Source organism: Setaria italica, chromosome III, assembly GCF_000263155.2.
Source record: "Setaria italica strain Yugu1 chromosome III, Setaria_italica_v2.0, whole genome shotgun sequence".
Classification (NCBI taxonomy): domain Eukaryota; kingdom Viridiplantae; phylum Streptophyta; class Magnoliopsida; order Poales; family Poaceae; genus Setaria; species Setaria italica.
Window position 1 is genome coordinate 45,071,912 of NC_028452.1, and position 24,086 is coordinate 45,095,997.

Here is a 24,086-nt window from a genome sequence, read left to right on the forward strand (position 1 = left end):
AGTTTTCAGACCAGCCGTCCAGACCCGGCTTCCCGTTCCTTTTTTGATGAGCTCGGGCTGGCTTAATTTTTTGGGTGGGCTTTCGCTCGCTCGGGTGAGCAACTCCAAAAGATCCCTTAAAGGTACCGCAAAACCTTATTTAGGGGGAAAAAACTTATTTCTAACAGTTCCTCATCCTTCCTGTAAAAATACGTGGACGCGAAAAACACCTCCGTCGTCCCGCATCCATGCGGGAGATCAATCCTTCCCCAATCCCCCAAACTGCTCCCCGACCTGCTCGAGTTCCTCTCCCGGTCCTAGAGCGCGTCCGGGCGCGCGTTCGCGCCCCAGCCACCGACGCTCATCCTTGGATAGATCCGTTCCTTCGCTGATCAGCCTCTGCTCAGAGCCTCAGGCTAGCTATTTCTTCACCGTTCCATGTCCATGGCCACGAGAGCACTCACCGCCGTCGTCACCGGCCGCCGGGCGGCCGAGCAGAGTGGGCTCGCCGCCGTTCTCTCGTCGTGCAGGTAACATATAACAAGCAGACCATCTGAGCTCGTTTTGGAGTTGACGATGGGTGCATTTCAATCTGCAAGCTCTTCCCTTTCCTCGGATCTTGCGTCTTCGCAAGCTTTACGATCCTGATGTGCATCACTATTCATGTCTGCGTTGGTCTTTTGCAGGAGCGGAGGAGTTCGGGGTCTGTCGCACAGCAGCGCCCAACAGCGCCGGGAGGACCAGAGCGCCGGCGACCGTCACGACGCAGCGGCGGCGGCGGCGGTCGCCGCGGCGCAGGTGGAGGCGTCGCCGAACCGCAAGAACGTGGAGGTGGTGCAGGGGGACCGGTCCGCGACGCTGCTCCCCGACGAGGCGGCCGACGCGCTGGGCGGCGTGGGCGCTGAGGAGGCCGCCGACGCCTGGGTGCCCGACGAGGAGACGGGGGTCTTCGTCCCCGCTGAGGAGGCCACCGACAACGGCAACGGCGGCCCGCATGAGCAGCCTGCTGGGCCGTCGGTGCTGGACCAGGCGGTGTTCGTGCGCGTGGACATGGAGGACGTCGAGAGGCCCCCCGTCGACATGGCCAGCGCCCACAGCGGCGCCAAGTGAACAACCCCACCATGCGCGCCGCCGGCGACGACCGTGTAGGCTTGCTTGTTAGTCTCATGCTCTCACCCCGGACGATAGTTGTACATCCGTTATGAAATATTGGGGTGAAATATTGGTGGGCGAGTTATTAGCGATCTGCTCTGAGTTGATATATTTTTAGGGGAAATTTTTTTTGAAAAAGTCCTGATACATAGTTTTGGAGAAGAACTCTAATTACACCTCATAGCTAATAACTTTTTTTATTCATATTTTATTTTATTCTAATTACCCTGCAGGGTTATAATCTATTGCAATAGCCGCGCTCCCGGTCAGAGAGCACGCTCTTGTACTTTGACTTTAACGTAGAGTTCCGTGAAGAGCTTATGGAAGATTGAGCTCATGACTACATGGCCACTTTACTACTTATGCAATTGTATTGGTGCTTGATATAGAAAGTAGACACCATGTCTTTTGCTTATTCACTTGATAAATTATGCTCGCATTTTTATGGTCTAATGTTAAAATTCGACAAGCCTCGTGCGTCCACCAAACGTATAGTATTATGGTTAAGTCCTGCAAGCACGCAATGTACTTATGGTGTGTTTTGCAGGTTTCTTGTTGTGAGTAATAACCACATTCATCCTATCGGAGCCATCAAGGTGGATGAATGGTGGAAGTCGCTCTAAGCTTGTGCAGATAGTGTCTTATGGGCAAGGACATCATTGTTGCACCTTATTACTTTATATCTCCCCACTGCGTTTTAACTCTCAATCTAAGAAAAACATGATAGGATAGCCGCCTAGACCTAAATAAAATCTAAGTTGTTAAGAACCTCACTTTAATTGGCGAGAATTCTTATGTTCTAGTTCATGTATGTTGTAAAAATTGTGAAATTTTTGTAAGATGATCAAGACTTGTGAATCAAAGTTTAAAATTTGTTCTCATATGTTTCCTTGTGATGGTTGCCATAATATAAAAACGGTATGCAAGTTGTTCCTAGGCGATGCTCGAGGCGCATACCGAGAACTACCGGGATTATTTTGATGAAGTCGTGTTGATCAATAGATGATAACCTGGTTTAGTTGAAATAATTTGGGTGGTTCCACAGTTTCAGTGGCCCATTAGTTTAAAACATTGCACTGGGAATATCGTATAAACAATTAACTGTGTTGTGAGTTGCATTTGTGCATTGTCCAAAAAACTACCAATGAAAATGTGTGTGCTTTAGAAATATTTATTATTGCCTGATACTACTGGCCTTATCCAACAAATGACATTGAATGGTCATAAGGTAGCCTTTGAAGCACATCTAGATATTATTATCTTGTAGATGTGTAGCCCGCTAAACTCAACTTGATGGATTAGTGATGAAATGGGTAATTTTTGTAACATGATCTTAAGGAAGCATTAAACATGAAGTAATTTTTTTATAATATATTTTTTATTTGTTCCATGAGAAAGAAATATTTTAATGTGCTTCTTCCAGTTAGCTATCATATTAGATTATGGGGTGTTGGTTTGTATATTCTTTATGCTATAAAGCATAAGTTTTTGGAAAATGTTGTAGGTGTGTTTATTTTGTATGCTATAAAGCATTTTTTTTCTTTTAAACACCAGCATGCACACGTGTTTAATTTTTCCAATTAATAGGTTTTTAACGCCTCCAAGTTTTTAACAAATCAGACATCTTTGCTCTAGATATAAAATTTATTTATTTGATTTTCTATCAATATAAAAATATTTACAATATTTTAAAAATATGTGCGTGCGACTGCACCCTACTAATAACACTTAAAAACCAAAAGTAATATTCCGCAGAAAGAACCAGTACATTTTCCAAACCAGTACATTTTCCAAACTAGTACATACTAAATGCATTAATCCGTTCATTGAACTTTTTTAAAATAATATGTTACATTACCCTTATTTAAACTGAAATACACTTTTCTTCATCATTTTGAAAGTAAGAAAAAGAAAAGAAAAGTGAAAAGAAAACGAAGGTGGAAGTGGAAGCGGGCGTTCCCAGCTGTGTGAAGAAGCATAGGGCCTCGCGCTGCCATCTGCCTCCCAGACCCGGAGTGCCCCACTCGCTCGCTCGGCCCGGGCACGGGCACCACCGCACAAGGCTTTTACCAGCTCCCCACGCGTCGCCGCCGACCGCAACGCCGCCGGCGAGGCGGCTCCTCTCCCTCTCTGACGCCGCCGGATCCTCCACCCACCGCGCACCTCTCTGGTTCCCTTGGGGGGTAGAGATCCGTTCGCGCGAGGACTGGTCCCTTCTTGGGTTGGTAAGCAACCTAAGCTCACTTTCTCGGAGGATTCCTTCCAATCAAACCCGGATTCCTCTCTCTGCCCATTCGGTGTTGGCTCGGGGTTTTCCTTCTGCGTGGTGCGCTGCTAACCCGATCCGTCCATCCATGTCTTGATTAGGGTCTCCTCCTCCAGCGCGCGAGATCGACGCTGGTTGGCACTGACTAGAGTACTTCGTGGCGCCTGATTTCGGGGGTGCGGTTTATCCTCCAGGAAATTTTGGGGGGTTTGGTTCGGCTGAACCCCCATGGCCCAGGCGAAGTCTGCTCCCGGAAAGAAGGAGGTGGGCCGGGGACGGTCGCCGGAGCCGCTCGATTTCTTCATCTGGACTGTCGAGGTGCTCATCTGTGTTCCCCTTCCTTTGCTTTGACTACTAGAAATGCTAGTTTTCTCGCAAATTAATGGTTTTAATTTTGTGCGTTGCTGCTATGTAGGCTTTAGTTTGGGAGAATTAGCTAGGAGATTTGGGAATGTGGAATCTGTCATTCTGTATTCTCCCTCTGATGATCCTTGGCTCTAGATTTTGCTTCTGCCCTTCCCTGGAGGACTGGAATATAGAGTTATGCATATCTATATTTTACCTGTTGATTTTGAAAAGGGGATGTGATGATATTGGTTATGCACCTAGCTTTTTAAGTTATCACTCTGGTTAGGTATTTGAGAAATCTATGGCGTGAATTCTTAAGAAAAGTCTTAGCGCCTTGGTATTTGTATGCGGTTGTCTCTTCCATGTATGAACTGCTACTGAGTATTGACGTTGCAGTTACTGAATTGCTATTTTCTTGCCCTGCAGCTGCTATTTGTTACATTTGTGAATTTTGTTTGCATCTTCCATAATCCTGGGTTCTTTTGTGTCTGTGGCTTTGGATCTTCGCCATTAGAGTATCTCTGGTTTAATCTTGTAAGTCGACGGGGGTGCTTATTGTGAAATCTGTACCTAGCACCAGTTTGATGATGTTGCTACATGAAGTTCAGTTAACTGACACACCCTTGTTTCCTATGCTGATGTGCTTATCAATTTTTTTTTACTAATCTGGGTTAGAATGCAATCTTGATTTTTGTCATGATGTGGTGCAAACTCTGTTTTTGTAGCTATGCATTGTTGATGTTTGTTAAAAGTTTGCCTTTCTGTTGATCATTTCTTCTGTGCCTTTAAGGCACTTAGTCTATGTCATGATCTCTTTCCGGTGTAACTTTCCTAAGAATGATCTGAACCTTGAAATTCCTTGCTCGTTTGGTTATTATTACTGAAGTATCATACGCACGAGTACAGAAAGGAAAATCTCCACATCTTTAGCTAGGTCATGTCCAAAACATAAGTGTCATTTATTTTCCTATTTAATTATCTGGTGTCCTTATCAATAAAAAAAAATCTGGTGTCCATATTTCTCTGTTTCTTTTTGGGTCTCTTTTTTGTCATTGGTATGCTTCTTGTTTTTAGTTCTGCATTTCTGGTTGCAATTTAGTTCAATCTGACAATCTCGTCCTTCAATTTTGTGCATGTTTGCTCTAGAATCATGTCTTATGTTAGGCTTTATGCGGATGCAATGATAGCGTAATGATAGAGCATCCAGCTAAGATGCCACCTGCCCAGGCTCCAATCTAGGGTGCCGCAGGTCGTGTGCCCGTCTCGCTGTGTAAATTGGTTACAGTGAAGGCAGTTCCAGCTTGTTTCCTGTCTGCTCTTGGCCAAGTTCAGTGGGCCCCTCCTGAAGAGCTATGTCAGGGGAAACATCTCTCCCCCTGATCAACTTTTCTTCTTCTTATGTTAGGCTCTATAATTTAGAACCATATTTGGGCTGGCATAGTAGTTTTAGTTTTTTATTTATGACTACAACAGGTAGGGTCCAAATGCAAGAGTTCAAGGCTATCTTGTCACCTCAAGATGCTTGGCTATTCACCTAATAAGGTTATTATTTTTATTCAGGATGTTGGATTATGGCTGGAAGAAATAAATCTTGGTGGCTACAGACAAGTATTTGAAGAAAATGGTGTCAATGGAGAATATCTGGAAAGCTTGTCTATGTTTACTACTGAGCAGATTCTGCGGTTTATCAGGCGATGCCATATGAAATGGGGAGACTTTATCACACTGTGCAAAGAGTTGAGGCGCATTAAAGGTTTGTGTAATTCTGTTTCTTTTTACTTAGCCATTCATATCAAGGAGTCTATTACAGCATGTTTCTTCTATCTTATAACAGTTACAGTGCTCCATTTATACACACATGCACTCTCAGTTCCACTTGACTTATAACAACGTGTAAATTAGCCATTAGAATGAACTTCTGGTCTGCTCTCACTGATGCTATCTTTTTGGGATTTGCCTAAGCGACCAAAAAACATAGTCTTTGAAGTAGTAAACATTCAATGCTTGATATTGGTTCTCTATGTATGTAGATTGGCTTAGCTAAGTCTGTTGCTGAAGTTTGGTGCATAAAATCGTTGCCAACTTAACGGCAGCAGTTTGAGTTAATCATGACCAAAATATGCAGCACTATCTCTGGTCTAGAATAGATATCCTAACTTGTTACCATCAAACATTCAAAACTTTGGCCATTATTATACATAAAACCACATAGACTTATCATGTGGAATGGCGAAAAGGATATTAAGATATTTGCCACTAAAAGTACTGTAGTTAGAAAAAAATTATCTAACATGCACATTTGATGGCTGTACTAACACCTTAAAACAAGGAAGTCAGGCAGGGAGGAATATTGTTCAAAGGTTAGATGACTTAGATCTCAGTATCACTCACATCAAGGGATACAGTGCGCCTACCTTGTTATGGACTGATCTCTTAAGAACGTTGACTCATTAAGTCATTGATTGCATTGATGCCCCAGCACTATGAGAATAATAAGGGTAAGCTGCAAGGAAATAGGGTGCAAGATTGAAGCTACTACGTACTTTGGGTCTTTCTGTTTTGGATATACTGTCACTGTGACTCCAATGTTGTTTAGCATAGTGACTAGTGAGATGTAAGATTATATCGTATTCTAAATATACTGCTGAATATGAGATATGTTTGCCATGAACTCTAGGCACTCTTAGTGAATTGTTTGCTGTTTTATTTATATTTTTAAGATGGCATGCGGTGTATATTATATGTAATCTCTGAAACACCGTGTAAATCAACATCCAGTCGCCTGCCTGAAGGGAGAGCAAGAAGTTCGGCGGCCATGGTGGGCGCCAGCATGTCTCTCCGTGGTGTTTGTGAGGGCGGCCAAGCAGAACAGGAAGTCTCGGGTCGTCTCCTTGAAGCTGGAACCCTGATGCTTGTAAAGCGCCTTGAGTCCCTGCCTGCACTCTTCTCCTCCAGCTCCATGGGAGGTAGCCTGCGCACACACCATCGTGCGCTAGTTATAAGTGGTCTGAGAGCTGTTTTGCTATGAGAGTAGTATGCTCCTACTATGTACAACTAGTCTCTTATCCTTTACTAGATCTGTTGTTTTACTTCATATGTAGGTTTGGAATAGTAATCTGATGTAGACAAAGAAAGAAACATATGTTGTGTAGATGGTCCTGGTAAGGTCTGCTTCTGGCAAATCGTCCTGAGTTGTTATGCATTTTCATTGCTAAGAATTGGCCTGGATCTTCACTATCTGTTCTGTTATTTCCGAGGTTTTTACTATGCTATTCAGAAAATCGTTATCATAGCCATTGTATGAGATGAAACAATTTAGTGATGGGAACAAGTTCTTGTACAGTTCTATAAGGAAATTCAGATGACAAGTGTTCCCACAAACCAATATGGAAGGCCGTTGGTTATGGATCACGTATAATTGGTGATTTGGCGCACCTTATCCGTCACGGATGATCTACGCAGCCTTGTCCATTAGATTCTACTCCCTCTGTTTCAATTGTACGTTGTTTTAGCTTTTCTATATTTCTATATTTGCATTATTATGTATCTAAATATAAACTATATCTAGGTACATAGTAAAAAATATACACCTAGAAATACTAAAACGATCTACCATTTGGAACGGAAGGAGCACTTATGTTTATCTACTTCACTCGGTAACTTCGATATCCTGACACTAATCGCCACAGGAAACTAAGGCCCTACTTGTTTGCCTCCTAAATTATATAAACTAGATTATGATCAAGGGTAATAGGGTAAATAACTATCTTCCTAAATTATATAAACTAGATTATGATCAAGGGTAATAGGGTAAATAACTATCTTGGGACCATAATATTTGAAAATATTTGTGATCCCATAATGACCCACAAAGTGTTCTTTTACTATAGTACACATGGGGCCTCAGCTGACTGCAGCTGCGCTGCGACTGTGGCTGCAACAAAAAGCCAACAGCAGCTGCAGCCAGTTTCTTCTCTCTTGCTCCTCTTTGACAGTAGCAATGCGAACAGTTAACTAGCAGAAAGACGTATAGGGTGAGAATTGTTGTGCAATTTTTTTATGCCTCAAGATAAGGTTGCGTAGTTGTTTTTTAGCTGGAACTGCATGAGCTGCAAGCTACAGCTGAGCAGTTGCGCCATGCAGCTGTAGCAGCAGCAGCAGAAGCAGAAGCAGAAGCGAGCGCGCCCATAACCCATAATCTAGATTATTATATAATCTATATGGGTTATAATCTGAAACAAACGGGGCTAAGAAATGCCAATACCAATCAGCCTTTGCCCGTACGGCGTAACACCACTAAGCTCGATGGGATCTTTGGGGCCAAAATGCCAAACACATCAAGCGTATATGTCTAATAAGGGGGTCAATACATTACCTAAAATCATTTTAACCAAATGCATTTATATTTTTTTATTAGAGTATATGTCTAACGAGGGGCCAATAGGTTACTTTTAATCGTCTTAAGCAATGCATTTACATTCTTTTTTGTGTCAAAAGATACCAGGGAGGATCGGTTATGTATGATTTTTCATGACTTCACGGCGATAGAAAATGTTTGCACAATCATGAAGCAAGTTTAATGACATTTCCCTTTTGATTGATGATTTGTATGATTATATCGGAAGTAACACTTGGAGCTACACTAGGAAATTAGATTTGCCGGGCTCACGATCTTTTATTAAGACTGCTACTTCATGCTTTGAGAAAACAAAGCTGTACATGAAGGCGAAGATCCACGAATACGTGCCCATGTTGCGAAGGAGGAGGTTCACACGAAAGTTCGAAGTTCGAACCGCCCGGTATCCTCTGTAATGGTTTTCTTTGGGGGCGTTTGGTTCCCTTTGCTTATTTTTAAGCAAGTGTCACATCAATATTTAGATAGTATTAAACGTAGGCTATTTACAAAACCCATTACATAAGTGGAGGCTAAACAACGAGACGAACCTATTAAGCCTAATTAATCAAACCAGACCTTTGTTAGCGTCATTTTTTTTATTGAAACACAGTACCCTCGTATTCACGCTCACGCACTCCCTAAACGTGAATCTGTTGCACCTTACCTATCTTTTTCCTCTGTGTTTTTTTGGGGAAAAAAAGTTGCAACGTGCACCTGAGCCTACGTGGCCTCTCCAGCGCCGAGAACCTTCTTCAATCTGCGTGTGAAAAAACCGACCTACCACAGTAGCATAGCTCAATGACAGATGGGGTAACATGTCACATGGACCCACATGTCATCTAAGGAAACCTCCCCCTTCTGGAGCCTTCTGAACCGGCGACCCGGAGCAGCAGCAACACTAATCCTACTGACTTGTGGGCCACATCCCGTTCCAGGCCTCCATGAGGCCCACCTTGTCATCGTCATGAAGCTGTGCTCGCAGCATTTGCCCAACCCTCCGCCATCCAGAACCTTCCACCGTTAACCGCTAAACCCCACCAGCCAACCCCACGCATACCACCACACACTCACTGACACTCCGACCCCGCTACTGGGCCCACCACGTCAGTGACCTACCTCCTCTCTTCTTCTTGCCCTGCAAGGCGCACGCCATTTATACGCCTTCCCTCTTCCAGTCTTCAATCACCCCCCACCTCCCAAAACCCTACCCCTCCTAAACCCTCGCGGCGTCGACTCCACCGCTCCGTCTCGGCCACCCCGCCTCGCCCGCGTACGACCTCGCGGCCTTCCTCGCCCTTGGAGCGTGCTTGGTAGGGGAAGCTGAAGATGCTCGGGGCCTCCAGGCGATCCCTCTGCGCCGCCGCCGCCGCCCGCAGCCGCGCGGCCGCCGGCGCCGCATCCGCTGTTTCCACCGACGCCGCCGCCTCGGTCCCGCCCCTCCCGGTACGTGTGGCATTCTGTTTTCCCCTGTTTGTTTGGCCCTCAAGCCATGTAGTGGCTCGCTATTAGTTGGAACAGGTCCGTACTCATTCGTTCGTCCGAATTGGCGAATCGAGCTATTTGCTTTGGATGAATCTGATGGGCATACTTGAATTGACGCTTAGGTTCAAAGGTCGATTTATTCATTATGCTGTTTACCATTAGTTTGCAGTGATTGCCTTTTGCCAAATTGGTCACCTACTGTGGAAATTTTACTGTTCAATAGAGGGGAAAAGATATTCTCTAATTCAAGTGTCCAAATTGAGTCGATCCAACTACCTGTTTGGTTATATGTGTTATGTCCTGTGATCTCAGGCGAACAATGGGGCGCCAGGAGCTCCTCAGCAACAGAAGAGGTTGCTCTCGGTGCTTGCGGCGCCCAAGGTTAGTGGAACCAGTAATGTGGCATCCCTCAAGCTGATGGATGGTGCCCTTATCGGGAGGCGCTATGATTCGAGTGCGGCTGCAGTTGACTCCACAGACATGCCGCCGGCTGAGAAGCATGAGTACCAGGCTGAGGTACTTATGGTGGATTTGTGCAACTTCATGCTAACTTCTGCTGATGTTTGGTTATAATTGACTCCATGGTGTTTCTGCAATGTGCTTCACAGGTAAATAGGCTCATGGATTTGATTGTTCACAGCTTGTATAGTAACAAGGAAGTCTTCCTTCGAGAATTGGTCAGGTGGGTGGGTTACATTTTTGAACATAAGTAGTTTCAGCTCGCTATTTATCTTAAATGTTCCCTCAAGTATAGCCTGTTGTTAATTGTTATGTAACGACTGCGTTATGGATTTCAATCCCTCTACTTAGTTTGTCGTTTCATTTTCTTTTATTTGTGCTTGCAGCAATGCTAGTGATGCACTTGATAAGTTGCGTTATCTGAGTGTCACTGATCCTGAGCTTCTGAAGGATGGTCCTGAACTTGACATTCGCATCCAAACAGACAAGGATAATGGAATAGTAACAATTACGTAAGTATTAGTTACTTGTAGCTGATCATAGAGCGGTTTCTTTGTCGGAAGTGATTTTCATTCTGTCCTGTGCTCTTTATCTTCAGTGATTCTGGGATTGGCATGACGAAGCAAGAGCTTGTGGATTCTCTTGGGACTATTGCGAGCAGTGGAACTGCTAAGTTCCTGAAGGCACTGAAGGTTTTATCTTGCTGAAGATGGTGTTCTTTTTGTAATTTGTCCAAGCCCAAAATTCTTCAATATTTATGGTTTACTGTCTGCTGTACAACAGGAGAGTCAAGAAGCCGGCATGGACAGCAACTTGATTGGTCAATTTGGTGTTGGATTCTATTCTGCATTTCTTGTTGCGGATAAGGTATACTGTTATCATGATTTATCTGTATAATTTGTTATTAGTCAACTTCCTCTGGTCATGTGCTCTTACTTCTTATTAATTTGACTTTCCTTTCCTGCTGCCCTTGTACCCTATAATTTGTAAGTTAATTGGTATTTTCTCTTCTATGCAATAGGTTGTTGTGTCAACAAAGAGCCCAAAATCTGACAAGCAATATGTTTGGGAAGGAGAAGCAGATTCCAGTTCTTACACTGTTAGAGAGGAAAAGGACCCAGAGAAGCTCATTCCTAGGGGAACTCGCCTTACTCTCTACCTCAAAGTCTGTGCGCTTATCCCAATGTGATTTAACTTCTTTCTATTTTCCCTATTTTAACTGTCATGCTTTCTACTTTCAGCGTGACGATAAGGGTTTTGCTCACCCTGAAAGGATTCAAAAACTTGTAAAGAACTACTCTCAGTTTGTTTCCTTCCCCATTTACACGTGGCAAGAAAAGGGCTTCACAAAAGAGGTGAATATTCTTTTCAGTCTCTTTGCTATTTCAATCCAAGATACTACTTACATCTGACATGTACTGATCATCTAGGTTGAGGTTGACGAGGATCCAGCAGAAACCAAAAAAGAAGGCGATGCTGAAGCCCAAACAGAGGTAAGTATATAGGCAGATTGAACTCTTGATTTTGCGCTGCTTTACTGCGAACAAAATTGTGTTGTGCTTTATTACTGGTTGAGAATTAATATCTCTATGTTCACAGAAAAAGAAAAAGACCAAGACAGTTTTGGAGAAGTATTGGGATTGGGAGCTTACAAATGAAACACAACCTATCTGGGTAAGACTTATTTATATTATCTTTGTTGATACAATCATGATTTTATATGTGCACATTCGAAAATGTAAAGGTGTGAACCTTGTGGGTACCTTTTTGTGCTGTTGGCAGCTTCGGAACCCTAAAGAGGTTTCAACTGAGGAGTACAATGAATTTTTCAAGAAAACCTTCAATGAGTACTTGGATCCGTTGGCCTCCTCTCACTTCACTACAGAGGTGGGTTGTGTTTATATTGGTTGTTTGCCATTTCTTTGTTTTGATGAGTTAACAGTTATGACTATCATGGTTGCTTTAGATCTCATAGTATACACGGCTATATGCTGATTTGCATAATGTGTCCTATGTGCTTTGCCTTTGCTGCTAAATTGTATTGTTTGAGTTTATCTGAGTCATTTTTTTTTCTTGTTGCTTCATACTCTGTTGCTTTAATCACAGTTTATTTTTGTGTGTCCAAGGCAAAAATGTCATACAATAAAAGATAATCAAACACTGCAGATTTGCGTAGCATGACAACAAGTGTATTAGATATATTTATTGTTGAAGATGAAATTGCCATTGTAGTTATGGCAGCTCTAATCTTCTTTTGTCAGTTTGATCTCCCTTTTAAACACCTACAACCTTGTGGACAGTTGGTTCTGTAACATTTGCATTGAATAGGTGACAATCTTCACTATCACTAGTTCATGATCTTTCAATAGCTCCAACTTGTATGATCTACTTAGGTAGCCACTATGCTAAACTTGACTTTTATGATTGCAACATCGTCACATATAAGTGGGTCCTTGATCTAATTGGTGCAGGGTGAGGTAGAATTCAGATCGATTCTTTTTGTTCCGGCTACAAAGAAGGAAGACATAACTGACAGGAAGACCAAGAATATCAGGCTTTATGTTAAGCGTGTATTCATATCAGATGACTTTGACGGAGAATTGGTATGTTCAATACCTAGCACCAATTCTTCATTGTTTGTATAAAAATTTACTACCAAGTGGATCTGATGTTGACAACTATGTTTGGCCAGTTCCCAAGATATTTGAGCTTTGTAAAGGGTGTTGTTGACTCAAATGACCTTCCATTGAATGTTTCTCGTGAGATCCTTCAAGAAAGTCGAATTGTAAGTTGCTTGATGTGGTTTTCTTTTCATGTCTTTGTCACTTCAACACTTAATACTGATCTCACTGTCATTTTTGATAGGTGCGGATAATGAGAAAGAGGCTTGTGCGGAAGGCCTTTGATATGATACTTGGCATTTCTTGCAGTGAAAACAGAGATGTAAGTTTTCTCCTTTCCTCATGGGACATGGTGCCAAGTATCTGCCTTTTCTTTCAGCTTTCTCATCCGAATTTTTCTGTAGGATTATGAAAGGTTCTGGGAGAATTATGGCAAATTTTTAAAGCTGGGTGCCATGGAAGACAAGGAAAACCACAAGAGAATTGCTCCTTTGTTGCGATTCTTCTCTTCTCAAAGCAACGATGAATTAATTAGCTTGGATGAATATGTGGAGAACATGAAACCTGAGCAGAAGGACATTTTCTTTGTTGCTGCTGACAGTCTGAGCAGTGCCAAAAATGCTCCTTTCTTAGAGAAGCTCACTGAAAAAGAGTACGAGGTAAGAACTGATGATATCTTACTGTTATTGCAAACAGATTATTGATTCTATAGTATTTTCTTGTTTAGGTGGTTATTTTTGGTTTTTCTGTATTTTGTATGGAGCCCATCATTCATCACAGCTGCCAAATTGTTCGTTGAATAATGGTTGGAGTAGATTATGGAACCAACCCACTTATTCTGTTAATTTACACGAGTCTCTACGCCTTGTTTCGACCTGGGCAAGTGTGTGTGGAAAGAAGCCAGTAGAAAGGATATGAACAGGTGGTGGTCATTGGTCAACTTGGAGCAATGGAGGGGCTTTACGTGGATACATAAGTTGAAATTATTTGCCTTAGCCTTGAATTAGACTAAGAATATGAGAATGTGGCTTAAAGAGATATGGTAGTGACCAATCTAACCATTGAAATTGGGGCACATAAGGAATAAGCAGTTGCCATGCAGAGCTAAAGTGCTTTGTGGCCATTCTGGAAATGCTGCTGCTGTGGCTGCACCGCGTCGCGTGGGGTAATGGGACACTGTTCACTCAGCTATTAGAACAAGTGGGCTTTGTACTATTTCTGAGGCATTTTTGGGTTTTGCTTTGTCCATGTTTTATTTAGGCTGCGTATCATTCAAATAACCCTATAATATGAACAAAAATAACCCTATGATCATTCAGGAAAATGAGTTTGTAGAATGTGAATTACTCCAGAAATGAGATTGGATGATGTTAGTTCTAACTTCAAACGTGATGTTACTTCTTTTTTTTGTAGGTTCTACTTTTGGTCGACCCTATGGATGAAGTGGCTATCCAGAATCTGGCTTCCTACAAGGATAAGAAATTCGTGGACATTAGCAAGGAAGATTTGGATTTAGGTATGCACATAGAAGTGTTGTCAATCTCCTATTACCTACTGGCTAACCTGCCTTATTGTGGCAAGATTGTTTCTTTTTGTTTTCATCCGGATTAATCACCATGTTATTAGTACATTAATTGTGATCCATGATAGGTTTAATTTTAAACTTCTGTCCTGTACACTTATCTCTTTGTAATTTAAATTATTTCTTCAGAAGTGAGACAGCTAATCTTTATTTTAGTGATTTATTTTTCTTGTTTCTGATTGTGATATGCAAATGTACCTTAGGTGATAAGAATGAAGAAAGAGAAAAGGAGATAAAGCAGGAGTTCAGCCAAACCTGTGACTGGATCAAGAAACGCTTAGGCGACAAGGTCGCACGTGTTGACATATCTAATCGTCTCAGTTCATCACCATGTGTTCTTGTTGCAGCCAAATTTGGCTGGTCTGCCAATATGGAGAGGTTAGTGTCTATTTTTACATCTGTAATGATTCCTGACTTTATAACTATAACTGAACAAATTTAATAATTCCTCGCTGTTTGTTAACAGGTTGATGAGGGCACAGTCTATGGGTGACGCATCTTCTTTGGATTTCATGCGTTCGAGGAAAGTATTTGAGATAAACCCAGAGCACGAGATAATTAAGGGCTTGAATGTAAGTTCTCAACCTGCTGTTGGCTATCTCACCTCCAAGTATTCAGGCTATAACAGGACTGCGCTGATGAACTGCAGTCAAATTTGGCAGCACTAGAAGTTACTTCATATCTTGATGATTTGATTTTGTTTTACTCATTGTGATAAATCTGTTATTTTAGACCTGAAGTACCTATTGGGTGTTCCATTCTAATGACTTGCAAAATGCAGGTTGCATGCAGAAGCAACCCTGATGACCCTGAAGCTCTAAAGGTTCTCGATGTCCTCTTTGAAACTTCTATGATTTCTAGTGGCTTTACGGTGAGTACACTATTGTTTTCAATCTCATTAACACCATTGAGAAAAATATTATGTACTAGAATCCTTGCTTTCGTTTGGCTGTGTGAACCTCTGTTTTTTGTATCTGGAAACATGGGCATGGCGAGACCATATGTCATTTCCATTTTACTCATTTCCATTTTACAAATGAAACGAAAATCAGTGTAAGCACTATTTACAAGCATCAGACAGTACGAGACAAACACAATGTGCTCGGCACCTGAAATTGCCATATCCCAGCCTTAAAAATTGAAATAAGATTGAGTTAAAGTTTCTTGTCCCAAATTCAATTGCATTGGTAATGGCACTCTGAAGTCTGAACTGTTCGTCTGTAGTCCTTCGTGTAATGTAAGGACACGAGCAACTCAGTATGATCTTCACTTTATTTTGACTACCTGGGCAAAATTTTCCTACTTATCGGTTTTGCTATTTCCTCACCAACTCTATCAGCTTTGCCTTAACTTCAGTTGCAATTCCGTATCAACTCATGCCTGTATGTATGATGTTGCAGCCTGACAATCCGGCCGAGCTCAGCGGGAAGATCTACGACATGATGAGCTCTGCCATCGCCGGCAAATGGTCCTCACAGTCACAGGCACCGTTCCCAGGGCACGATGCCCCGCACGTCGAGCCCTCGTTCTCACAGCACGCTGCTGCCCCGCATGTCGAGCCTGATACAGTTGAAGCCGAGGTGGTCGAGCCTGAGCCCGTTGAGTCTGGCCAGCAGAAATGAGAAAGAGGCGAGGAAACCCCCAGCCGTCCGCTCGCGCGGAACTTTGTAGCGTATCTAGTGTCACGAACATCGGATGTCAACGCCGAGAATTTTTGAGATTTTGTTCCAGCGGCCTGTACAACGAGCTGTGTGATGGCTAATGTAGACGTGTTGGATAGGATTTAGAAGAGACCGGAATAAGTGGTGTTTAGAGAACTTGAACATCAACTTATATTTTTATATGGGTTTGGTCACTATGGAGATTGTAGTTGGACATTGGAAGCCCACAACTTGTATCTTTGATGGGTTTGGTAACTATGGAGATTGTATCCGGAAATTGGAAGCCAACTTCTTTATCATATATGCGGAATCGCCTAGGCAGGTTGTGTGTTATCTGAGATCAGGTCTGCAGGCTGCAGCACTGGATTTGGCTGGATACCCGACAGCCAAGGCAGTTTGATTGATGATTGATACAAAGCCACGAACTCACGAGGCGATTTGCAGTTTCCTCTGCGCGAGCACGAGCGCGCGTACGCCGGTCAACTCTTATCGACCGGCCAACCCCCCCACCATGCCACCACCGTGGGGGGGCGGGGCCCACACGCCAACCCGCGTCGCCCACCGGTCAAACCGGTCGCCCTCCCCACTCCGCACCGCCCGCAGCCGGTCTTCCAAATCCCCACCCACGCTGGGTGGGTTCGTCTCGGTTGGACTCCCACTCCCATTCCTCCAGTTTTTATTTTGAAAAAGAAAACAAGGCACCGCAGCTCGGCGGAGAGGAAACTTGCTGGGGACCTCGCCGCCCGCGTCGGTCAAAGGCGGCGGCGATCCTGGGACGGCCTCAGCCCGCGCCGTCGATCCGGTCCGCTCGCCTCCAGGTGAGCAGCTACCTTAATCCTCCGGTTGGGCCCCATGCCGCCGGTTCACCCGTACGTTAGCTAGGCTGTGCGCGCGCGGATGCGGAGGCCGGGCCTGGGATGCTCGATTCGGTGGCGTCGGCGGCGGGTTCCGGTCTGCGCAGGCTCGCTCGGGGTCGGCTCCTCGCCCTCGGCTTCCTGTTGAGCTGCGAGGTTCGAACTTCCTTTAGGTGGAGGCCATGCGGCTGGCGCTGGGTTGGTTCGTTGGCTGTGTTTGGATGGTTAGGTCCCGATTAGCGAATTCCGGTACGGATTTCTGCTCTAGGCGCTCCTTCGCTGAGGAATCGAGCTGTAAGTATTAGGGGGAGAACAGAGTATCGAACCGACTTGTACTAGCTGTTGCGTAGGAGGAAATTCATTCATGCACTAGCTGCTGCGCGGCTTAGATCCGGTGGTTTCCTTCTTAGTTGGGATACATGCAATTTTGTGTATTTGTCCCGTGATGGTTTAATCAGAAACTTGTTGGGTCTTATATGGTCAATTAATTACTATCCTTGTAATTAGATCGAACGTGTTGCTCATTGCAGGTTGCAGCTTAAGGTCTGTGGAAGATGGGGACCTCATCCGGTGCTAATTTCCACCAGCAGCCGCCACCAGCCCAGGGGATGCTGCCTCCGAGACATGGCCCGCGCCCCTCCGGGCTGCAGACCTCGCTCTCGTTGGCCTCATCGGAGCAGGTGGGCTCGCCGGACATGCAGGAGCCTGGCTCGAACTCTGACCCGGGCCACGACTCCGCCACCGAGAGCGCCAGTTCCAGGGACACATGGCCTGCAGAGCCAAACCAGAGCAACGGCGGCACTGCTGCCACTGGTATTGTGAGTAAGGCTGTGGAGAAGGAGAAGGAGGTGGCGAACGGTGTGGCCAAGCTGCAGGTTATCCGCGGACCCTCGTCCCGCGTGGGTGGGATGCTTCTGCAGGAGGTTGCGAGGGAGAGGGTTGATTTGGTTGCTGAGAAGATGAAGGTGATGCCGGAGGAGCACTTGGAGGAGATCAAGAACGAGCTCAGGTCGATTCTGGAGGGCACTGGGGGTTCTCAACACATCGAGGAGTTCTTGTACCTGCAGAAGCTTGTCCAGGACAGGACTGATCTGACACCATCCATGCTTTCAGTGGCGCACCATGTGCAGCTGGAGATCCTTGTTGCGATCAAGACTGGGATACAGGCGTTTCTGCACCCCAGTGTTACCATCCCACAGGGTCGCCTAGTGGAGGTCTTCTTGTACAAGAGGTGCCGGAACATTGCTTGCCAGAGTGCTCTCCCTGCTGAGGACTGCAGGTGCAACGTGTGTGCTAGCAGGAACGGCTTTTGCAACCTCTGCATGTGTGTCATTTGCAACAAGTTTGATTTTGAGGTCAACACATGCCGCTGGATAGGATGTGATTTCTGCTCTCATTGGACGCATACGGATTGTGCAATTCATAATGGTCAGATTGGAATGGGGCAATCAGTGAAAAGCAGCATTGGCCATGCTGAGATGCTTTTCAGGTGCCGGGCTTGTCAGAGGACCTCAGAGCTGCTGGGCTGGGTTAAGGACGTCTTCCAACAGTGCGCTCCTGGTTGGGACAGGGATGCACTGTTACGGGAGCTTGAGTTTGTTTGTAAGATATTCCGTTTGAGTGAGGACCCAAAAGGTAGGGTGTTGTTCAGGAAATGTTTGGATCTGATTGAAAGGTTGAGGAACGCTCCTGCTGATTCCATCAATCCTAGGGTGATACTACAGGCGCTCCAAGGTCCGTCTATTTTTCCTTCACTAAAAGATATGTTTGCATCTATATGTTTGCATCTGACTTGTTACTTCTTACCTTCTGCTCTGTTCATGTTCATTTTCTGGATGCTCATTTCTATGTCTATGTTGTTCCATGTACTGTTCTCTCATGGCTCTGTCTGTGAAGTATTGTTGGTTCTATTACCAGTTTACCACCACTTATTCATATGAACTCTTATGTATTTCGATTATATTGGTGGACAATAAAAATTCTTTATTTCATATAATGACATATGTCAGTCATGTAGTTTTTCCTGCTTTTGGAATGGAAATGGGGCAGAGCCGAGAGCCAGTTTGAAAAAGAAAACTATTGCTTTCCCTCATGAGAACAATTAATGTAATGTTGTTTGTTTTCTTTTTGTATTTGTTTCTTATGTGCTTTGTACATCCACTGAATTAGGGCAAACTGACGATTTGCCACTATTGGGAGTGGGTATCAAGAAATGCCACCAACTTTCTATAACTAAGGAAATATCACTCATGCCACTAATTTTTTCACCCACTTGAATTGACTTAATGACCTATTGCAACACAGAGCCTTTGTTCCTGACCCTCACTGCTCTCGCCAACACCACCCTCCAGTCCTGCAAGCCTACCACCCCCTAATCATTCCACCCTCTAGCATTTCTACCTTTATCCTAATCTCAGGCACAGCTGTCATAGGCAGCCCTGACATTCATCATGCACCAATGCCATGGTCTTTGCCGCCTTCATCTCATCATCGTCGCACTGATGAACCCTATGCTTGTCACATGCAACCATTGACCCTTGTCCATCCTAGCTGCCGAGATCCAGCCAATTGTCTCCATTGACCTGGGCAGTGGAATGGTCACGCTCATCAATTGTTTTCTTTATTTCCGTCCCTGTAATTGTAGTTCATTTTACCTGGTTAAGTTATACTGTAAAATTATTGATTCTTGGTAGTTTGGGGAGATATTCAGTGAAAATGAATTTGTACGGTTGATCTAAGACAAGGATTTGGAACATGCTATCTTTTGGTTTGACAGGCAAAAAGAACTCATGTTGACGCAGTCAGAACTCTTCCAGTTTATTGTATTCAATACCTTCATCTTATGGGTAGGCCACTAGATTCTATAAAAAAAATTTGCTGTGAAGGTTTTAAAAAAAACGATCAATTGTATCCAACATTCTTGCAATTATTCTTCTTAACTATAAGCATTTCTTGCTAGATTTTGTTCACAAGACTTAGGAGTTCCTTTGGTTGACATGCTATGTTACCAGACTCACTTCCACCACAGTTGTGAATACCACCTGGCTTTCTAAATTCCCTTGTTTTGCACCCTTGGTTTTGGTAACTCACTAAGAACTGATGGATTGATGCAATTTCTTCGCATTCATATATATTTTACACAGAGCTTGAGATGGATTCCCCAAAGATCTCTGAAAATGAGGATTCAGGACGCCTGATCACTCCCCAGGAGGCCTGCAACCGCATAGCAGAGGTAGTCCAAGAGGCCGTGAGGAAGATGGAGCTCGTCGCGGAAGAAAAGATGCGACTCTACAAGAAGGCCCGCCTGGCGGTGGAGGCCTGTGACCGCGAGCTGGAAGAGAAGGTCCGGGAGGCGCAGGAGCTGAAGGCAGAGCGGCTTCGCAAGAAGCAGCAGGTGGAGGAGCTGGAGAGCATCGTGCGGCTGAAGCAGGCGGAGGCGGAGATGTTCCAGCTGAAGGCGAGCGAGGCCCGGCAGGAGGCGGAGCGGCTGCAGAGCATCGCGCTGGCCAAGTCGAAGACGGCGGAGCAGGACTACGCGAGCATGTACCTGAAGCGGCGCCTGGAGGAGGCGGAGGCGGAGAAGCAGTTCCTGTTCGAGAAGATCAAGCTGCAGGAGAACCAGAAGCCACCCCCGCCGCACCAGGCGAGCAGCAGCGGCGCCGGAGGGGACCCCGCGCAGGCGATGATGCTGTCCAAGATCCAGGACCTGCTCAAGAACGTCCGCAGCTTGCCGGCCAAGTCGGAGGGGCACTGAGCGCCGGAAACAAGAGATCGGTAACCGTATGTGTGATGCTGTGCTGATGCATGCTGATTCCTTTTCATCAGTGTAAAGTGTTAGCAGAGGAGTTTGCTGTGGGGGGAGTTGTCGTGATGCCATTAGGTGTGTTGGTTGGTGCTTATGATGTGCCGTTGTAGTTTACGTATATTAACTCGGTCGTTGTTCGAAAAACTGTTAAAATTAAGTGGGGCAGGTACGAAACTGATGGAGCAAACACTGATGGTTCTCTCTCTATATACTGTCCCTGACCAAACATGTGTATACTTTGTGAGTAAATGTAATCTTGCTTGCTGCTAATAGGTTGAGGGAAGAATGTAACCACTGGTGAGTGGTGACAGAGTCGCACAGGGCAAACGCAAACGTAGTAGTATACTGGAGGCCCAGTGGTGTGGTTTAATTACGAGCTTTTTTTAATGTTCGAAAAGGATTAGATTAAAAATATTTGACGGTAATTTCATCTGTGATATGGATAAGTATACATGAGTAGTGTAAAGGTATTATGATAAAAAAACACAAATAGCATCATTATAATAGTTTTCTGACACTAGCGTAAAATTTAAAAGACTATTCCATTTGAAATATCATATTTTATAATGTAATAATTACTAAATTATCTATAATAATAAATAGTTAGATCTTATATAATAAATAGTTAGATCTTATATAATTGTGTACCATAAAATCTCGTTACCGTGTCGGCAGGTGTGAACGTCGCCTGATTGCCACGAAACTGCTACACGGCTGCATGATTGGGAGAACATACGGTGCAGGCTACAGGGTGCGCAGGTCTGAGTGAAGGTGGTCTTTGGCATGGTTGGGCCGGTGCAGGGGCACTACGTACGTACCGGTGTTGTACTACAGATTTGTATGGCTCGTGCCGCTCCTGCGAATGTGAAAACCGTGAAGGCCGGCCGTTGTTGCTCCACTTTTTGCCACTCAACGAACGGGGAGTCGGGGACGATGCCCCACATGCAGCGCCGCCTTTTCGTTGGAAATGTGAAAGGAACCGCAACGTGTCTCGCAGTCGCGTTGGGCATGTCTGAAAGAAAGAGCGGGAGAATGCTATATGAAATCTTTAACAAGTATATAATTTACATTTTCGTACCGACTCGTAAAGATTTATTTATTTGCTAAGTCCATTCGACAGGCATTTCCCGCTGCGAGGCCCTAACACACCTGTGAGGCTGCGTCATCGAACCTGTTCGCTTCAGCTTATTCAGCCGGCTTATCAACCATCAAATAGTATTTTTCTCTCACAACAGATTCTGCTCCCTTTCTATCTCCAGTAATAAATAATCATGCTGGCTCGTTGCTCCCGTCCCACACCACTGCCGCATGTCGCCGGTCGCGCCACCACTGCAGGTGCCGGATGCTTTCGTCCCGTCTCACGGTGCCCCGCCGCTACGTCACGTACGCATCACCGTGACGACGCAGGGACGCACCACCGATGGATCGATCGGAGTGTCTTCCAGCACGGTGGCGTCGGGCCGGTGCGAGAGCGAGGCGTGTGTCCAAGCTAGCCTAGCTAGCTAGCGGCGAGGCGACACGCACCGCCTTGTCCCGGAACCGAACGGCGCTCCCTTCTGATTGCCACATGCTGCCGTCGTCGTCGTCGATCGTGCCGTCTCTTCATCAGATTGGAAGCTTGGAAAACGATGAGACGGGACGGGACGGCCGGGGCCGCGCGCGTTTCAGGGATGGATCCGGAACTAAAGTTTAGTTTGTGTCACATCGAATATTTGATGCTAATTAGAAGGATTAAACATGAGATAATTATAAAACTAATTGCAGAACTTCTAGGCTAAATCGTCTCGCAATTTAGCTTAGAAGTTGTGAAATTGGTTTTGTAATTAATCTATGTTTAATACTCCTGATTAGTATCAAACGTTCGATGTGATAGGGGTTAAATTTTAGTCCCAGGATCCAAACACCCCCTTCTCGTTTAGTAAGAGGCCAGTGGTGGATCTCTGGCATGTCGTGCGACGTGTGGTCTCGGATGCTGCTAATGGATGCTCTCTGTTCCTGCCTGATGCTCGCCAAGATCCGACGATCGAGACCGAACGCACGGCACCCGGCTGGGCTGGTCCACTAATGTTTCTGTACGGTAATAAAACCAGGAGAAAGTAAAAAAAAAATGTTGGAGAGAAAATGTCAAAAAAAGAAAGTAGTAAAACCAGCAGCAGCAACGACGAGAAGCTGCTGCCGATGATGTGTGAAACCGTTCTCGCCGGAGTAGGCCCTGGCGTGCACATGTCTCCAACGCTATCCGCTTTTAATATCCTGGGAATGAGCTCCCGTGATGATGGCCGCCATGATTACCGGACGAGACACGGAAGCTACTGCCGCCACGCACAGACGACATAGGAGGGAGGATCTTCCCCACACTCGCACTCGCACAAGCTTTACTATTTTCTTTTCCGCTATAAGAATGGCCACCCATCACTCCCGCGAACCTCCACTCAGTCTCTCACTAGATCTCTCTCTCTCTCTAACCTCTGATTGAGCATCTCTCTGGTTGCTCTGCACGGCCGGCCACCGCCATGGCGGGTGCCGTAGCGGAGCGGAAGGTGAAGGTGGCGGAGGTGTCTCTGCGTGCGCTCCTCTGCTTGCTGTCCGCGCTGGCGGCGGCGCTGGTGGCCACCGACAGCCAGACCCGGACCTTCTTCTCCTTCCAGAAGAGGGCCACCTTCAGGGACATGAAGGCTATGGTGCTCCTCGTGGCCGTCGCCGCCGCGGCCGCGGGGTACAGCCTGCTGCAGGTCGCGCGGTGCTGCGTAACCGCAGCCCAGCGCGCCGGCGGCGGCGGCACGCTGACGAGCCGAGCCCTGGCCTGGTGTGTCTTCTCGTGCGACCAGGCGCTGGCGTACGCGGTGCTGGCGGCGGTCGCGGCGGCGCTACAGGCCTCCGTCATCGCCAAGAGGGGACAGCCCGAGCTGCAGTGGATGGGGATCTGCAGCATGTACGGCGCCTTCTGCAGGCAGGCCGGAGGGGGCATCGCCAGCGCCGTCGCGGCCGCCGTCGCCGCCGTCCTGCTCGCGTTCCTGTCCGCCTTCAACCTCTTCAGGCTCTACGGCCATAATAAGACAGCCGGCGGCGGGGCCGCCCGGAACGGCGGCGGCGGTGGCGGTGGCGCGACGTGGTAGAGCTTCGTGTTAGCGGGTCGGCTTTCACTGCTCCGTTCGACACGGTGCCGCGTGCTTCCCTTGCAATGCAAACATTGTAGGGACAGCCGTGCACTCGAGCTCTGCTAGCTTCTCTCCACGAGTAGTACCACTGCAAGATATAGCTGTACGCAGCTAATCAAGAAACAGCTTTAAAATACTGTCCATGAATCTTTAGGATGTGATATATCTTTCGTGTTGCAACGAATTTTCCCGTTCCTGATCAGATGGATCAACTGATTCATGAGCAGATACTTGTTCCTGGTATGCCGGGCCATTCATTTTTTTTTTTGGTGTTGTTCGTGCCGATGACGACGCAAGATGGCAAGAATGGATGGTCGAATTAA

General features: G+C 45.6%; 5 protein-coding genes across 5 annotated transcripts; all 5 read left to right on the forward strand.

Moving 5' to 3' along the window:
• The first annotated feature begins 208 nt into the window (after positions 1–208).
• LOC101753378 lies at positions 209–1,335 on the forward strand. The gene is made up of 2 exons (XM_004964045.3): positions 209–509; positions 666–1,335. Exons 1-2 carry the CDS (start codon positions 418–420, stop codon positions 1,087–1,089), a joined length of 516 nt encoding a protein of 171 aa, XP_004964102.1. The 5' UTR covers positions 209–417; the 3' UTR covers positions 1,090–1,335.
• A 1,786-nt stretch (positions 1,336–3,121) lies between these two features.
• Positions 3,122–7,026, forward strand: LOC101752963. Its single transcript, XM_004962834.3, has 4 exons — positions 3,122–3,356; positions 3,499–3,715; positions 5,306–5,498; positions 6,524–7,026. Exons 2-4 carry the CDS (start codon positions 3,626–3,628, stop codon positions 6,652–6,654), a joined length of 414 nt encoding a protein of 137 aa, XP_004962891.1. The 5' UTR covers positions 3,122–3,356; positions 3,499–3,625; the 3' UTR covers positions 6,655–7,026.
• Positions 7,027–9,313: 2,287 nt separating this feature from the next.
• Positions 9,314–16,249, forward strand: LOC101786826 (heat shock protein 90-6, mitochondrial). Its single transcript, XM_004962832.2, has 20 exons — positions 9,314–9,584; positions 9,936–10,139; positions 10,232–10,305; positions 10,469–10,594; positions 10,681–10,774; positions 10,866–10,949; positions 11,104–11,247; positions 11,324–11,437; positions 11,513–11,575; positions 11,682–11,756; positions 11,865–11,969; positions 12,554–12,685; positions 12,775–12,867; positions 12,948–13,025; positions 13,108–13,362; positions 14,117–14,219; positions 14,489–14,663; positions 14,752–14,857; positions 15,067–15,156; positions 15,686–16,249. Exons 1-20 carry the CDS (start codon positions 9,468–9,470, stop codon positions 15,905–15,907), a joined length of 2,454 nt encoding a protein of 817 aa, XP_004962889.1. The 5' UTR covers positions 9,314–9,467; the 3' UTR covers positions 15,908–16,249.
• A 344-nt stretch (positions 16,250–16,593) lies between these two features.
• LOC101753370 (OBERON-like protein) lies at positions 16,594–20,875 on the forward strand. Its single transcript, XM_004962835.4, has 3 exons — positions 16,594–16,764; positions 17,331–18,534; positions 19,944–20,875. Exons 2-3 carry the CDS (start codon positions 17,355–17,357, stop codon positions 20,552–20,554), a joined length of 1,791 nt encoding a protein of 596 aa, XP_004962892.1. The 5' UTR covers positions 16,594–16,764; positions 17,331–17,354; the 3' UTR covers positions 20,555–20,875.
• Positions 20,876–22,894: 2,019 nt separating this feature from the next.
• On the forward strand, positions 22,895–23,985 carry LOC101753780 (CASP-like protein 2U1). Its single transcript, XM_004962836.4, has one exon. It carries the CDS (start codon positions 23,119–23,121, stop codon positions 23,719–23,721), a length of 603 nt encoding a protein of 200 aa, XP_004962893.1. The 5' UTR covers positions 22,895–23,118; the 3' UTR covers positions 23,722–23,985.
• Positions 23,986–24,086: the final 101 nt, after the last annotated feature.

What these genes read in the sequence shown, in the direction of transcription:
- LOC101753378 (XM_004964045.3), top strand. Translation starts at nt 418, where the DNA reads ATGTCCATGGCCACGAGAGCACTCACCGCCGTCGTCACCGGCCGCCGG. An exon ending in GCCGTTCTCTCGTCGTGCAG is followed by an intron (nt 510 to 665) that starts GTAACATATAAC and finishes GGTCTTTTGCAG; the next exon opens with GAGCGGAGGAGTTCGGGGTC.
- LOC101752963 (XM_004962834.3), top strand. Translation starts at nt 3,626, where the DNA reads ATGGCCCAGGCGAAGTCTGCTCCCGGAAAGAAGGAGGTGGGCCGGGGA. An exon ending in TCTTCATCTGGACTGTCGAG is followed by an intron (nt 3,716 to 5,305) that starts GTGCTCATCTGT and finishes ATTTTTATTCAG; the next exon opens with GATGTTGGATTATGGCTGGA. An exon ending in AGAGTTGAGGCGCATTAAAG is followed by an intron (nt 5,499 to 6,523) that starts GTTTGTGTAATT and finishes ATCAACATCCAG; the next exon opens with TCGCCTGCCTGAAGGGAGAG.
- LOC101786826 (XM_004962832.2), top strand. Translation starts at nt 9,468, where the DNA reads ATGCTCGGGGCCTCCAGGCGATCCCTCTGCGCCGCCGCCGCCGCCCGC. An exon ending in TCCTTCAAGAAAGTCGAATT is followed by an intron (nt 12,868 to 12,947) that starts GTAAGTTGCTTG and finishes CATTTTTGATAG; the next exon opens with GTGCGGATAATGAGAAAGAG. An exon ending in TGGTCTGCCAATATGGAGAG is followed by an intron (nt 14,664 to 14,751) that starts GTTAGTGTCTAT and finishes GTTTGTTAACAG; the next exon opens with GTTGATGAGGGCACAGTCTA.
- LOC101753370 (XM_004962835.4), top strand. Translation starts at nt 17,355, where the DNA reads ATGGGGACCTCATCCGGTGCTAATTTCCACCAGCAGCCGCCACCAGCC. An exon ending in GATACTACAGGCGCTCCAAG is followed by an intron (nt 18,535 to 19,943) that starts GTCCGTCTATTT and finishes TATTTTACACAG; the next exon opens with AGCTTGAGATGGATTCCCCA.
- LOC101753780 (XM_004962836.4), top strand. Translation starts at nt 23,119, where the DNA reads ATGGCGGGTGCCGTAGCGGAGCGGAAGGTGAAGGTGGCGGAGGTGTCT.